The following is a 15,315-nucleotide window of genomic DNA, read 5'->3' on the forward strand; positions in this document are numbered from 1 at the left end:
TAATATACTAATGTTAATAATCCAAATCCTAGCTAATGTGTATCATCAGAAGTTAATGTTACACAAATATATTAAGAACTATCTCTGCCAATTTTTATGATTATATAATTCAGTATGTTTCATAATTTTGTTCCAGAATCAAAATATCCCTAGAGATTGAGTAAATATATAATTTTCTAAAGGAATTTATAAGATAATGTTTGTACAGCTCGGAAGACAAATTTTTAATTTTCTTATTAGGGAGGAAGGAATCAACATTACATATTAATTTTACCATCATGGAACAAATTATTCTGATTTGCAAAGAAGGGAATAAAGCCAGTCAGATTAGGATGGCAAAAATTCTGACTTGGGACATAAGAAACTGTATTTATAGGACCCCAAGTTTGTTCTCTTCACAGGTGATAAGCACCACAAAATCTATTCTTATGCTAGCAACGCTTTTAACACTAATGAGAACAATAGCTACTATATGCTCTATGCCTACTTTAAAAAAAATTTCGATAGGTTTTTAGGGAACAGGTGGTGTTTGGTTAGATGAGTAAGTTCTTTAGAAGTGATGTCTGAGATTTAGAGCACCCATCACCCAAGCCATGCACACTGTACCCATTGTGTAGTCCTTTGTCCTCCATCCCCCAACCCTTTCCCCAGAGTCCCCACAGTCTATAGTATCATTTGTAAGCCTTTGCATTCTCATAGCTTAACTCCCATTTATGAGTGAGAGCATACAAGGTTTGGCTTTCCATTCCTAAGTTACTTCACTTAGAACAATGCTTTCCAATTCTATCCAAGTTGCTGTGAATGCCATTATTTCATTCATTTTTATGAATGTATGCCTACTTTTTGCTAAAAACTGTGCTAGCTGCTTGACATATGTTGTTTCTAATCCTTATATTAAGCCTATTAAGCAAAATACCCCTATTTTAAAAAAAAAAAAAAAAAAGGACTTAGAAAATTTAAGTAATTTTAATTTTGAATAGGTCTTAAAATAGTGGTACAGAATTCAAACTATAATATATGTGATTCCCTCTCTGCTCTTTCCAGGTCACCATGCAGAGTATTTTTTTTTTTGACCACAAGCTTATAATTAAAAAATTTTTAGAAGAATCTCCATGTTAAAGATTCTAGAAAAGCTCTATAAGTAGCAGATAAAAGGCATATGTTAACACATTAGTTTAATACAACTACATCAGTACATTAGTCATCTAAAAAGAAAAATATTTAGACTGGCCAACATGATGAAAACCCATCTCTACTAAATATACAAAATTAGCCAGGTGTGGTGGTGGATGCCTATAATCTCATCTATTCAGAAGGCAGAGGCAGGAGAATCGCTTGAACCTGGGAGGCAGAGGTTGCAGTGAGCTGATATTGCACCACTGCACTCCAGCCTGGGTGACAGAGACTCTGTCTCAGATAGGTAGGTAGATAGGTAGACAGAAAAATATAATTGGCATATTTATAACTTATATATAATATCTAGAGTTTGTCTCCAAAAATCCTTTTGAAAAAGATAAGGGACTCGTGTTAAAAGCACTTTCACCAAATGGACTATCAAAAGAAAATTTGTCATTAATATAAGCAATTAAAAATAGTATTTTGTAGTTTTTACACTCTGATAATATAGAGGTCACTCCTTCATTTTTAGAGCTTTGTTTTAGAAATTCCCTAAAATAGCAAAATTCTATGAAAGACAGTGAAAACGTCTCAATTAAGGACTAATGTGTTGCTGTAAGTTGGTACTAGCCCCTGTTTCAAGCTTGTTCACATAATTCATCAAAAGCCATATTTAGCAATTTTTTTTTAAAGGCTGGAATCTAGAACATATTGCTAGTCTAACTTTATAAATGCTCTATACATTTTTTAATTTTAAATTTAAGACATTTAATTTTTAACTTTAAGATATAGAGAACAATTGTGGAGAAACAGCACTGCTTAATGGGTCAGAACACGGAACTTCAACTATCTGAAACCAAGCTGTTTCCGGATTCACTTAATTACCTGTAATTATACGTAAAATCTTTTTCATTAATAGACCACCATAGTTCAACTTCTGTATGTATTTTTTTTCCCATTTATTTTATTGCATTTTAGGTTTTGGGGTACATGTGAAGAACATGCAAAATGTTGCATAGGAACACACGTGGCAGTGTGATTTGCTGCCTTCCTCCCCATCACCTACATCTGGCATTTCTCCCCTTGCTATCTCTCCCCACCTTCCCACCCCCCACCGTCCCTCCCCTAGTTCCCCCCAACTGACCCCAGTGTGTAGTGCTCCCCTCCCTGTGTCCATGTGTTCTCATTGTTCAACACCCGCCTATGAGTGAGAACATGCGGTGTTTGATCTTCTGCTCTTCTGTCAGTTTGCTGAGAATGATGTTCCTATGTTAAAATGAACTGGCTTGAAACACATAGAAACCATCGCTCAAGGTAATATGAAAATATTCCAAAGAGATTTTTCAATTTTGTAAAATGCCAAGGTAAATTATCTAGTGGTAAAATCACCGTATGCAAAGAATAAGTAAGTTAGCACCATGAAAATAACAAGGGGAGATTGCACAATGTTCCCAGATAAATTATCTAGAGGTTAAGCTTTGTTTCAAGGAATTAGCATGGTTTGCTATAATTATTGCTTAATTTTTCACTAAGTACACACAAAATGCTGACGTTAAATATGATACAAATGCATGGAGTGGCAGCCTGTATTCTAAGGAAATATTTCACAGGCTTCATTGATATCATTTGCAAAAATTATCATGTGTAAGCATCTTATCAAGGTTAAAGTTTCTAATGTGCACCCTTATTTGTATTTCTATTTTGTCGAGTAGACAGTGTACCAAATTAAGTAATTGTTACATGGAGGCTTGAGAGATGTGGTTTCCTGCAAGATGTTTTCAAATTCCTCATGTACATGAGTCACAGTGGCTAACAATGAGAAGCACTGCAAGGAAAGTGGAAAATTATAAAGTTCATCATTCACTCACTCAGCAAAAATTCACAGGATGCTGTATAGTTCAGGTATCATGTGTGCCCAGCTAACTCCCTAAAATATTTTTCCTTACATTTAAAATTCACAAAACATTGGTTGGATTCTGGGAAGAAAAAAGAAACATGTGAGGGCTGTGTGAAGAAATCTTTTAAGTTCATGACAACTGGGAGAGTCCATTATGAGATCAAATGATGTTTCTTCCTCAGAAACTGAGCACCACAGGGCCTTTTCCCAAGCCGTTCCTTTCTTCTGCAGTCATCTCTCCGGGGTGGACCAAGTCCTTGTGGTGACTGAGCACACTCACCACTCAAGAGTCATCATCTCCACCAGACCTTCCCCGGCCACCCTGATCCTGAGCTGTGTCTGAGCCCTAACCTCTCTCCACTGTAGCAGCCTCTTGTGTAATTTTAACTAGTGATAACTAGTGACAGTTGTCATTAGTCATGCACTGTGTGTGTTTATTGTCTGTTGTGTTCTCTCATGTGTTGCTTGCACCTAGAATAGTAAGTGCTTAAAAAAATATTTGTTGAGGGAATCAATGGTATGGCATTGAGGCAGAATCAAAACAATAAAACAGATCTATTAAATAGTTTTGCATAATTACACTTTATTTTTAAACACACACAGTAGAAATGCCAGACAAACATATCTCATGGAACATATAACCTAAAAGACTAGTGAATTAGATGAAAGTTTTAAGCAAATTGCTTAATATTCCAAGTTTCACTATCTAAACTCTTCTCATGCATTGAAACTTCATAATTGGTTTAGAGTTTATTTTTTAATTTTTTTTTAGAGTTTTATTTTTCTTACAGGTGCTGTTAAAGCTAGTATATTAATTGGTATCTCTAAAAATTGTTAACAATGTTTTTAGAGATACCAATTAATATATAGCAATCTTAAGGCAGCATTTTTTTTTTTTTTTGAGATGGAGTCTTACTCTGTCTCCCAGGTTGTAGTGCAGTGGCACGATCTTGGCTCACTGTAACCTCCACCTTCCAGGTTCGAGTGATTCTCCTGCCCCAGCCTCCCAAGTAGCTGAGACTACAGGTGTGCACCACCACACCCACCTAATTTTTTGTATTATTAGTAGAGATGGGGTTCACCATGTTTTAAACATGCTTTGTTTCTGATACTTCCCCAGTGATGAGAGAAGATTTCAATGACAAAGTTTGTAAAATCAGTAGGGTTTGAAAGAAATGTCTAGATTTTTAGCTATTAACAGAGCCACGGAATAAATTATATCATCTAACAGATAGAAAAAAAATGCACTGATAACTTAAAAAAATTAAGTGACATAAAAGCCATACCCATAGATGAGAATTTTAAGATGGATGATAGAGAAAGTCATTGTATGTGCTAATCGTGCAATATTAATTATCATTCATAAGATTAACATTATTTTCTTGGCAAGCAGGTACAATGATTCAAACAATGGTTTCCCCTAAGTCTATGTCCTTTCTTTCAGAAAATATATACCAGAGTTATTTTTTATGACCTCATCAAATGCTTGTGAACAACAAAAAATTAAGAATTTCCAAAATAGTAATCAGGACCCTTTTTTTCTTTTATTATTGATATGTCACAATTCATTAAATTCATTGGGTTTGCAAACAAAAAAAAAAGCAAAAAAACAAGCCTTATAAATATTAGCCTGAAAGCCACCTGGTCCAAATGTTCAGATTTATTATCAAGTGAGCAGTTTTCTGTTAGAGTGCTTCTAGAAATATTTTTTTCTACAAAACTGAAACCTTCATTACAGACCTTTGCTATAGTGCTTGGCATTACAGAGCACCACTTTATCTGGAATCTATTAAGGACAAAAACAAGCCCCTTTCTCCCCACCCCAAGCTAACCTTACTGGCTGCCAATCCCAGCTCAGAACTCAGTACAGACTCACAATCCATGCTCTGAAATCCTTGCAGCCAGCAAAGCTTTGGAATTCAGAAATTTTCCATCTTAGAAAGGCATGTATAAATATTATGAATGTCCCCAGCAGTGTCTTGGGGCAATATCCCATAAGCAAAGAATTTTTACTTCCACAGGAAAACATGAATACTCACACTAAGTGGGTGAATAAAGACTATAAATAGCTTCACGTAAGGTCAGATCAGGTTTTGCTGCCAAATGTGTTCAGGTCAGGTCAGATTTTGCCGCCAAAGAAGTTAAGGAAAAAATTTCAATTTTTCATTTTGGATTTAGAAATTATGGAGAAGGGGATTGCAAACCAATTTTCAATCTAAAGCCATGCTCAGAGTCTATGCCCCAAGGCTACTATATATAAAATAAATTTAATCATATTTTTCCATCCTTTTTCTAAGAAAAAGTTTGAAGAAAATCTCCAGGTATACCTATCTTACTGTTTGATTTTTAAAAGGTGATATTAAACTAAAGGGCTATCATTTTATGAAATTCTGATATCAAGAAGTAATATCCCAGCTACATCCAATGTCTCCCTACAAAAAGAAAGTTCCTAGTGTGCAATGACCTTGTGCAAAGACAACATGAAAATCTGTACTAAAATAAGCACATTCTCATGCTAAATTAAAAAAAAATCATTTCAAATTAATTACTGGAGGAGTCAAAATTTCTATTTCATGGATGTGGGTGCACAAGACATTGAATCATTTTGAATGATTACTGACTATAAAATGGATAGCATTTATAAAAATAAAATTAACAGCCAAGTAGAAAACAATTTTTAAAAAATTTCTAGCTATGTAAGACTAAGAGAAAAAATTCAACAATGAAGTATAAAGTAAAACGAAAAATAATTAAAATGCCTCTTGATATGGAGTATATCATTAGAAGTAACAATGCACTGAACACATGACTATGCTCAGCACACGATTACTCAAATCACCTGCTCAACAACAAAAGACTGCAAAAAGGTTATTTGCCTGTAGAGCAGTAGTAAGCAAATTAAGCAATGTCCAAACACAAGAATGAAAATTACAAGTCAATGTAACTGCTGTGTGCTCAAGGTTTGCCAGCACACCATCAACTTAGTAAGAGGGCATGTTGTGTTCAAGACACCCTAAACAAGACTCCAGAACCAGATAAGAATACAGCAATATCATTCCAGCAGCATTAGGAACGGTGAATGAAAATTAGAAATGGACATTCCTTTGACTCTCCCTAAAAAAATAAATATATGTTTGAATAATTTGAGCTTCATCAGAGAAGAAACAAGTACAGCTCTCACACATCAGGCAAAGCCATGGTGGCCTGGTAGAAAGAGAAAGAATGAGATAAAGTTATACAATCTACGCTTAGAAGAAACACAAAGCATCAAAACTAGTTTAAATAAAGTAAGTTAGTTTTTATTCTTAAGATGGAAAAAGCAGCTGAGCTAAAATAGTGAAAATCCTTTTTCTGACATTCCCTAAAAAATAAGCAAACTCACTGTAGTGTGATTCCTTACCTAATAGAATCCTAAGTATATAAATATTTTTCTCCAATTTCCCCTTAAAAAATAATCACTAAATGAAACACTCAAGGGACAAAGTCTTCAGTAATCACTAACAAGGAAATTGTATATTCTGGTCCATGGTCCAATGGAACATATAGTCCTACCAGATAGATGATGGTACAAAAGTAAAGACCTGGCCTTTCTACCAAATAGTTGGGACGTTTTCCTGTGAAGCAGTGGGCCCCAATGGTACCAGAGACCAGTTTCGTGGAACACAATTTTTCCACGGATGGTGGAGATGGTTTCAGGATACAATTGTTTTGCCTCAGATCATCAGGCATTAGATTCTCATAAGGAGTACGCAACCCAGATCCCCCGCATGTTGCAGTTCACAGAAGGGCTCACACTCCTATGAGAATCTAATGCTGCCACTGATCTGACAGGAGGTGGAGCTGAGACTGTAATGCTCACTTGCTAGCTGTTGTACGGCTCAGTTCCCAGCAGGGCACAAATAAATACCAGTCCATGTTATGGGGGTTACGGACCTCTGCTATAAAGTATGTCTGGCCTCAATGTTACCCTGCTCAAAGCCTTTTGGGAAACCCTAGGACAAAAATGATGTTGTTAGCTAAGATTCCTTGGGATGGACCTTGTTTTTTTCTTTACCATTGTATCTTGCTGTGACTCATTGACTCATCCCTGTGCCCAGTAGTCCAAATATACAAACCAATGCTTAGCCTCATAAGCTTACACCAGGCAGCTCTGTATTATTTTCTCTCTCTCATCCCACAGTCTCTAACTGGAATGCTCTTACCCTCTGTCATTTTGGAAAACGTATCTTCTTAATCTCAATGCAAGCATGCCTTCAACTATCCTTTCAATTTACCACTCCCTCTTTTCTGCCACCAATAAAGCCCGAATTCAGCTTTATTTGGTTCCCTTAACACTTTCTGCACAGATAGAGTTAACATACCAGCATACTTCATTTTATTGTGCTTTGCAGATACGGCATTTTTTTTTTTTACAACTTAAAGGTTTATGGCAATCCTGCAATGAGCAAGTTTATCAGTGCCATTTTTAAAACACCATGTGCTTGCTTTGTGCCTCTGGGTAATGTTTTGGTAATTCTCAAAATATTTCCATTTTTTTCTTTATTATTATATCTGTTTCGGTGATTTGGGATCAGTGATGTTTGAAGTTCATGTTAATATTGTAACCATTTTGGGTAGCCACAAACCACATCCGTATAAGATGGAAAACTTAATTAATAAATGTGTGTGTGTGTTCTGACTGCTCCACTAACATGTTCTTGTTCCTCTCTCCCTCTTCCCGGGCCTCCCTATTCCCTGAGATACAACGATATTGAAATTAGGCCAAGTAATAACCCTACAATGGTCTTTAAATGTTCAAGTGAAAGGAAGGGCCACACATCTTCCACTTTAAAGCAAAAGCTATAAATGGTTAAGCTTAGTGAGGAAGGCATGTCAAAAGCTGAGACAGACCAAAAAGGTGAAGGCCTCTTTCACCAGTGAGCCAAATTATGAATGCAATAAAACAGGTTTTTGAAAGAAGTTAATGTGCTACTCCACTAAATACACAAATGATGAGAAAGCAAAATAGCCTTACTGCTGGTAAGGAGAAGGTCTGAGTGATGTGGATAAATCAAACCAGCCACTAGCCAGGCATGGTGGCACTCACACCTGTAATTCCAGCACTTTGGAAGGCCAAGATGGGAGGATTACTTGAGGCCAGTAGTTAGAGACCAGTGTGGGCAACATTGTGAGACCTCATTTCCACAAGAAATAAAAAATGTCAGCCAGAGGTGGTAGAGCACACTTGTGATCCCAGATGAAAGACTAAAGTGGAAGACTGCTGGAACCCAGGAGCTCGAGGCTGCAGTGAGCTATGATCATGTCAATGTGCTCTAGCTTGGGCAACAGAGAGTGAGACCCTGTCTCTTAAAAAAAAAATAATAATGGAAAAAGAACGTAAATTCGAAGGTATATCCCAGAAGGTAGAAAAACACAAATATCTTAAAAACAAAACAAACAAAAACTGGCCACAACATTTGCAGAGCAAGGCCCCAACTCCCTGCAATTCTGTGAAAACAAGAAAGTTGAGGAAAATGAAAAAGAAAAGTTTGAAGCTAGTAGAGGTTGATTCAAGAGGCTTAAGGAAAGAAGATGTCTTCATAACATAAAAGTGCAAAATGAAGCAGCAAGTGCTTATTTAGAAGCTATGGCAAGTTATCCAGAAGATCTAGCAAAGAGAAGTGATGGAGGTGGTTACACTAAACCACAGATATTTAATGTAGACAAAACAGCCTTATACTGTAGTGGGTGAAGATGCTACCTAGACTGTCACAACTAGAGAGAAGTCAATGCCTAGTTTTAAAGCTTCAAAGGACAGGCTAACTTTCTTGTTAGGTGCTAATGTAGCTCGTGACATTAAGGGAAAGCCACTGCTCACTTACCACTCTAAAAATCCTAGAGCCCTTAAGAATTATGCTAAATCTTCTCTGCTTATGATATATACATGGAACAACAAAGCCTGGATGACAGTACATCTGTTTATAGCATGGTTTGCTGAATATTTTAAGCATACTGTTGAGACCTATTGGCCAGAAAAAAATATATATTCCTTTTAAAATATTACTGCTCATTGACAATGCACCTGATCACCCAAGATCTCTGATGGAGATATATAAGCAGATTAATGTTTTTGGGCCTGCTAACACAACATTCATTCTGCAGCCCATCATCAAGGAGTAATTTCAACTTTCATGTCTTATTACTTAAGATAGGCATTTTCTAAGGCTACAGCTGCCATAAGTAGTTGTTTGTCTCATGGGTATGAGCAAAGTAAATTGAGTATCTTTTGGAAAGGATTCACTATTCTAGATCCCATTAAGCACATTTTTGATTCCTGGGAGGAGGTCAAAATATCAACATTAACAGGAGTTTCGAAGAAGTTGATTCCAATCCTCATGGATGACTTTGGAGACTCAAGACTTCAACATGGGAAGTATTAGTAACTGTAGATGTGGTGGAAATGGCAAGAGAACTAGGTGCCTGAAGACGTGATTGAATTGTGGCAACCTGATAATAAAACTTGAATGGATGAGGAATTGCTTCTTATGAGTGATTAAAGAGAGTGCTTTCTTGAGATGGAATGTACTCTTGGGTGAAGACAATATGAACATTGTTGAAATGATAACAAAATATTTAGAGTATTACATAAACTTAGTTGATAAAGCAGTGGTGAGGTTGAGATTGACTTCAATTTTGCAAGAAGTTCTACTCTTAGTAAATGTCATCAAATAGCATTGCATGTTACAGAGAGATCTTTCATGAAAGGAATAGTTCATCAATGTGGCAAACTTCATGGTTGTCTTATTTTAAAGAATTGCCACAGCCACCCCAACCTTTAGCAACCACTACCCATCAGCACCCATCAGCATCAAAAAAAGAATCTCCACAACCTCCACAAACAGAAAGATTAAGACTTGCAGAAGTTTCAGGTATGTACATTTTCTTTTAAAAAAAAAAAAACACAAATACTCATAGACTATATTTAATAGACTACAGCATAGTGCAAACATAACTTTTATATGCATTGGAAAATCAAAAAAGGTGCATGACTTGCTTAGTTGTGTTATCTGCTTTACTGCAGTGGTCTGGAACCAAGCCCACAATATCTCCCAGGTATGCCGGTAGCTAGCTCTGGCCCCAGTCATTGAAGGCTATCCCCTACATGGTACCTGCTAAGTGAATTGAATTAATAGAAAGAATTTCAATCACTATCACATGATGTATTAAGTACACCTAAATTGTGAGCCTGGATAGTACACCCTTCTTTGGATGCTGCTATAGAAAAAATTGTGTCTCCCCTCAACCCCCCAAATTCATATGTTAAAATTCTAACCCCCAATGTAACTGAATGTGTATACAGGGATTTCAGGAGATAGTTAAGGTTAAATAAGTTCATAAGGATGGAGTCCTAATACAATAGGATTGGTGGCCGTAAAAGAAGAGGAAAAGATACCTCTCCTTCCAAAGATACACACTGAGGAAAGGCCATGTGAGCACATAGCAAGAAGATGATCCATCACAAGCTGGGAAAAGTGTCCCCACCAGGACCTAACCATGATGACACCTGATTGCAGCCTTCCAGTCTCCAGAACTGTGAGACAATAAAATTGTGTTGTTTAAGCCACCTAGTCTATTGCATTTTTCTTTTATGGCAGCCCAAGCTAATACAGACGCTAAAGAAAGAAAATCTCTGTGTCATTTCCTACATTTTATCCTTGGTAGCTGGTTAAAATAAGCACTTCTGCAATATTTCAGAGAGGGCAATATGTTCTCCTGTATCATCTCTTCTATAGGATCAGTTACTCTACACCAAGCTTGAAATTCCACCATCATGACCACTTTGAGGTTAGGTGTTATCGTTTTAAAAACTCCTTTAAAAATATCATCTTACTATTTTTATTTTACTTTCCTAATATCCCAGGTAGCTGCCTCAGGTACATGATCCCCATTTTATAGATAAAGAGTTCAAACAATCTATTCAAGACATGATATTAAGTTAGAAGCAAGACTAGAAGAGCACCCATGTCTCTAAGCAAATCCTTCTTTCATAACTAGCATAAAGAGAGATAAACAGCTATAGGATATGGATACACACAGATACCCTCTTCACATTTCAGAACAAAATATGAAAATTATTAGAAAAAACATTTCCTAACACCAACTTGAAACATTATATTCCTGATCAAAATACAAAAATACTATGTGCTAACAGAGAAATAATATGATTCTATCACATTTATCTTGATGACTCAATATTAAATGTCTCAAGAGAGACTTTATACTCAAATGCCCTAAGCATGTGATCTGTTCTTCCAAAAACACTCAACACCAACACATAATTTTAAAGGCCATTTTAAGATAGATTTTTTTACGGAAAATGATGTCACACTAAATTTTGTATTAAAATAATTCCATATGTCACTAGGAAGTATTTTGAATGCCTGAGGAGCTTGTTGCCACAGAGTTTGGCAGGTTGCATGTATTTCCCACCCGAAATGCTTTTATTTGGCCACACCCTCCCCTGATTCAGTATAAGTCAACTGGAGCACCCAGAAACCTTCTGGAATATTTGCTTCAGAATAAAAAGGTATATATATGTACATGTATTTTTTCAGCAACAACATATTATATCCTTTTTCCAGAAAATATGGGGAGAAAGGGCCTACTTCTTTGAAAGATATCTTATTTTTGATATGTATTTGCTCTAACACTGAAAATTCTTAGTAAACTCTGATCAGTAAGCTGGTAGAGATAATTCAATGGGACATTTATTTGGTGTCAAATGCAAACAAGGCAGCATGCTGAGTGCTTTTGGATGAAAATATCAGAAGGTTCAATGTGGTCAAGAGAATAAAGCAGGTATCCAATAGCTTGAAAAAGAAGCAGAATGTGTTAAGTGTCCAGACAGTATAAGGTGCTGTGTTCATCCAGAAGACTAACTTCCAACTAGGCAAATCAAGAGATTTCAAGAAGAGGGCAAGATCTGGGTCTGACCTTCAAGGATGGGTAGGATGTCATCCAGTGGGCTGGCACGGAAATGCGTTCTCAATTAACAAAGAACAAGCATTAGAAGAATGATTTAATTCAGGGACTGGTAAAAACCCTGGTCTGGATAGAGTTAGATATGAATGAAGTATGATGAGGTTTGGGGAAAACCTGAGATGTTGGTATGGGTTAGACTGTGGAGAGCTTCAAGCCCTATGGTCAGGAATTTGGTATTCACTGAGCAGGTAGTAAGGAGTTTCAAAGGTACTAGGCAGAGGGTGATGATCAAAGCTTTCATTAAGAGTGCCCTAGTAGCAGTTGGGAGAGTGTGAAATGAAGGAAGAAGGGCTCAAAGCAATTGACTTCATACTGTGCTCTGAGCAGGATAACCTCATATGAGGAGACATGGAACACAGCTGGGAAAATTTCAAGGTAGAGAGAGAAGGAAAAAAAATGCCCACGTTAAAGGATTCCACATAAAAGCTCAACGATTTACAATGAATCCAGCCACTGCTCACTCTAATCTGGACTGCACTGTCGTGGCTCATGTGCCTGTCTGGGCTCTCTATGACACTCTGTGTTCAGAATTATGGTGGAGCCTGTCAAACACTTAAAGCCATATCTCATAAACACGAGCAAACTTGACAGGTTTTTTTTTTTTTTTTTTTTTGAGACCAGTGCCACTATGCTAAGCATTAAATCATTGGTGCTGTGCAGCTGAGACCTGCTCCCTTGGGAAATCAGACTAACACCTTTGCAACATCATCAACCCCTGCCGAGGCAATGTACAAGAAGTCAAGGCTGACTTAAACCAGTCTGCACAGATTCACTATCTGGAAGACGTCGAACCTCTGCCCTAGAATGTTGGCATGTACACAGACGTGACCTCAGAACAGTCTGCTGGTCGTAGGTCCCGTAAGAACATCATATTCAAATTAATCTTTTAATTAATCATAAACAGGTTATGAACATTTTTAAAATGTCTGATATATTCCACGAGTAGCTGAAATCTTTATTTTCTCTACTATAAGCAACCATTCTCTATGTGTCCACTGCCTGAGCATTACATTACATTGGGCCAAGGAAACATTTTAAAGAGGTAAAATTATATATAAGAGTCCTGGTAATTAAAATATTATATCTGAAGATTTTGACTGTAGATTTTAAAATATAGCACACATTCTCCTTAAATATCTATGAGCTACAATCCTATTTTAGAGATTTGTTTTGTTTTTCTTTGTTGCAGATGTCCAACCGTCTTTTCCATTGGTGGCACACCCTAAAACCAGGAAAATTTATAAACCAAAATGGATCAAAACCAAACGACAGATCTAGGGAATGATCTTTTTTCCCCTTTTCAAAATATATTAAAAAGTTAGAAGCACATTTGAAGATATATACATTCAAGAAAACCAAAATGAATCTACAGGTTTACCATAATCGTCTATTAATATATTGATGATTCCTCAATTTACATGGAAAACAAAATTAAATTTATGGATTATAATAGACAAACCAGGCATATGGCTGTACGACCGCAGGGTTGAATGCAAACCTGAGATTTGTCAGCCATAAAGTGATCAATAATTAAAATGGAGTTCACCTCCATGCTGTGATGTTAAAGTATAACTACAGGTCTCTCTAAGTTACCCTAAAATGTACGTTAAAGCTAAATATCTATACCATAATAATATTCATTAGTAATTGTACCCTGTTGATTACCAAGCATTCTGTAAAATTTAAAGGAGAAAAAAAACACACCCACCCACATAATTAGGGCATGTGTTTACTTAATAATCCTGAATATCACTATGAAAAACACACCACTTCAGTGAAATCTAAATGGCTGTATTTAACTGTTTAAATAATTTAGCAATATATCTGAGTTGTGATTTTCCTCCAAGATAGAACACACCCATTAATAGACCAGAAAAACAAAAGCATTCAGATTCCAGCAGCTTCTTAAAATCTAAAGCCAATCTCTTGAAAATCCAGACTAAAGATCACTTCCTCCCCAGAGCCAGAGAACAATGAAGAGAACATGTTGCTTATTCATTTCTTACCTTTTTTCCTTTCCTTTTCCTATGAGCAGGTTTTGCATTTTTCTCCTTTGGTTCTTCACTCATCTTTCCTTTAAATCAGGTGAGTTTATAAAAGACAGATTACCGCCGGTATTCCAACATCCAAAACCACGACAAAGAGTCAAAGCATTGAGACCAAAGTCCATTTACGGGTGCTCCCCAGGCAAAGCAGCCGCTGCTTCAACCCAGCCCCTGCTGCTGTCAGAGAGATGCGGGCTGCCAATGTAGCCCTGTTCAGCTTTCCTCAGAAGAAACTGGGTGTTCTCTACATCAAACAGTCAATTATTCTTCTAAAGAAAAATCAATATTTTAGCCTTTCATTTTTAACTAATCGTTACCCTGAGATAAAGTCCTGACAAGACTTTGTTGCTTGTTCCTCCACAGTGATTTCAGCCTGGAAATGGTGAGAGAGAGAGAGAGAGACACACACACACCCTCACATACACAGAAATAAGCTACAGACTGCTGACAAGTCTCCGAAGCCTTCCCAGGGGCTGATTTGCTGCTTCTAGCAGGCTGGGAAGCTGAATGTAAATTGCTCTCTGTGCTGCTAGCCTCCCATACTAACACATGTGTTGAATGCATCAGGGCACACCGGAGGAGGCAGTCGGGAGAGTGATAAAAGATCAGGTTACTTGGTTTGAAAAAAAAAAAAACACTCAATGATTCAAACAATAAAAGAGACCTACTACTACTAGAGAAGTCACATCACAGGCTAGATTTTCTCCATGACTACTTTTTTTTTTTAATGTGACTTGCAAAAAGATGGGGGTATTTGCCAATCTTCACCTAAGGATTTCTAATGAAGTGTTAATGACGGAAAGCCCCATACCCAATTTGCCATGATTCATAATCATTGGTTTCCTTCCATGAATATACCAACCAACCAACCAACAAGAAACCCTCCAGAATATTCAGGAAATAATCAGAGCAAGGCTGCTGTCTCTGTGACAGAAACATTCCGTGCTTCCTGACTGTGTTAGGGCAGTGCAGGTCTCAGATCACATTACACACTCCCCAGCTGCCCTGGCCACACACTGTGCCCACGCTCCCTGCTGCACGCCATCCTGAGCCCCAGGAATATGGATATTTTCTGAACATCTGGGGTATTTCACACCTGGGTGGAAACCCCCTCACCACGCCTTCCATCCATTTAAACAGCCAAATCGCTATCACGAGCTGTCATTTAAGCATCTTTAGAAGCATGCCAGATACATTCTGATTCAGGAAAGATTAAGGATCTAGGAGCCACCACAG

At 37.1% G+C, this 15,315-nt stretch overlaps 1 protein-coding gene across 1 annotated transcript in view; it reads right to left on the reverse strand.

Moving 5' to 3' along the window:
* ANK3 (ankyrin 3) overlaps positions 1 to 14,618 on the reverse strand; it is a 537,795-nt gene extending 523,177 nt beyond the window's left edge. Inside the window, exon 1 of the mRNA XM_017542288.2 lies at positions 14,041 to 14,618. Within this exon, the coding sequence (XP_017397777.1) occupies positions 14,041 to 14,103 (63 nt within the window). The 5' untranslated portion in view covers positions 14,104 to 14,618. The remainder of the gene's footprint in view (positions 1 to 14,040) is intronic.
* Positions 14,619 to 15,315: the final 697 nt, after the last annotated feature.

This window comes from Cebus imitator, unplaced genomic scaffold (assembly GCF_001604975.1).
Source record: "Cebus imitator isolate Cc_AM_T3 unplaced genomic scaffold, Cebus_imitator-1.0 Scaffold142, whole genome shotgun sequence".
Taxonomy (NCBI): Eukaryota; Metazoa; Chordata; class Mammalia; order Primates; family Cebidae; genus Cebus; species Cebus imitator.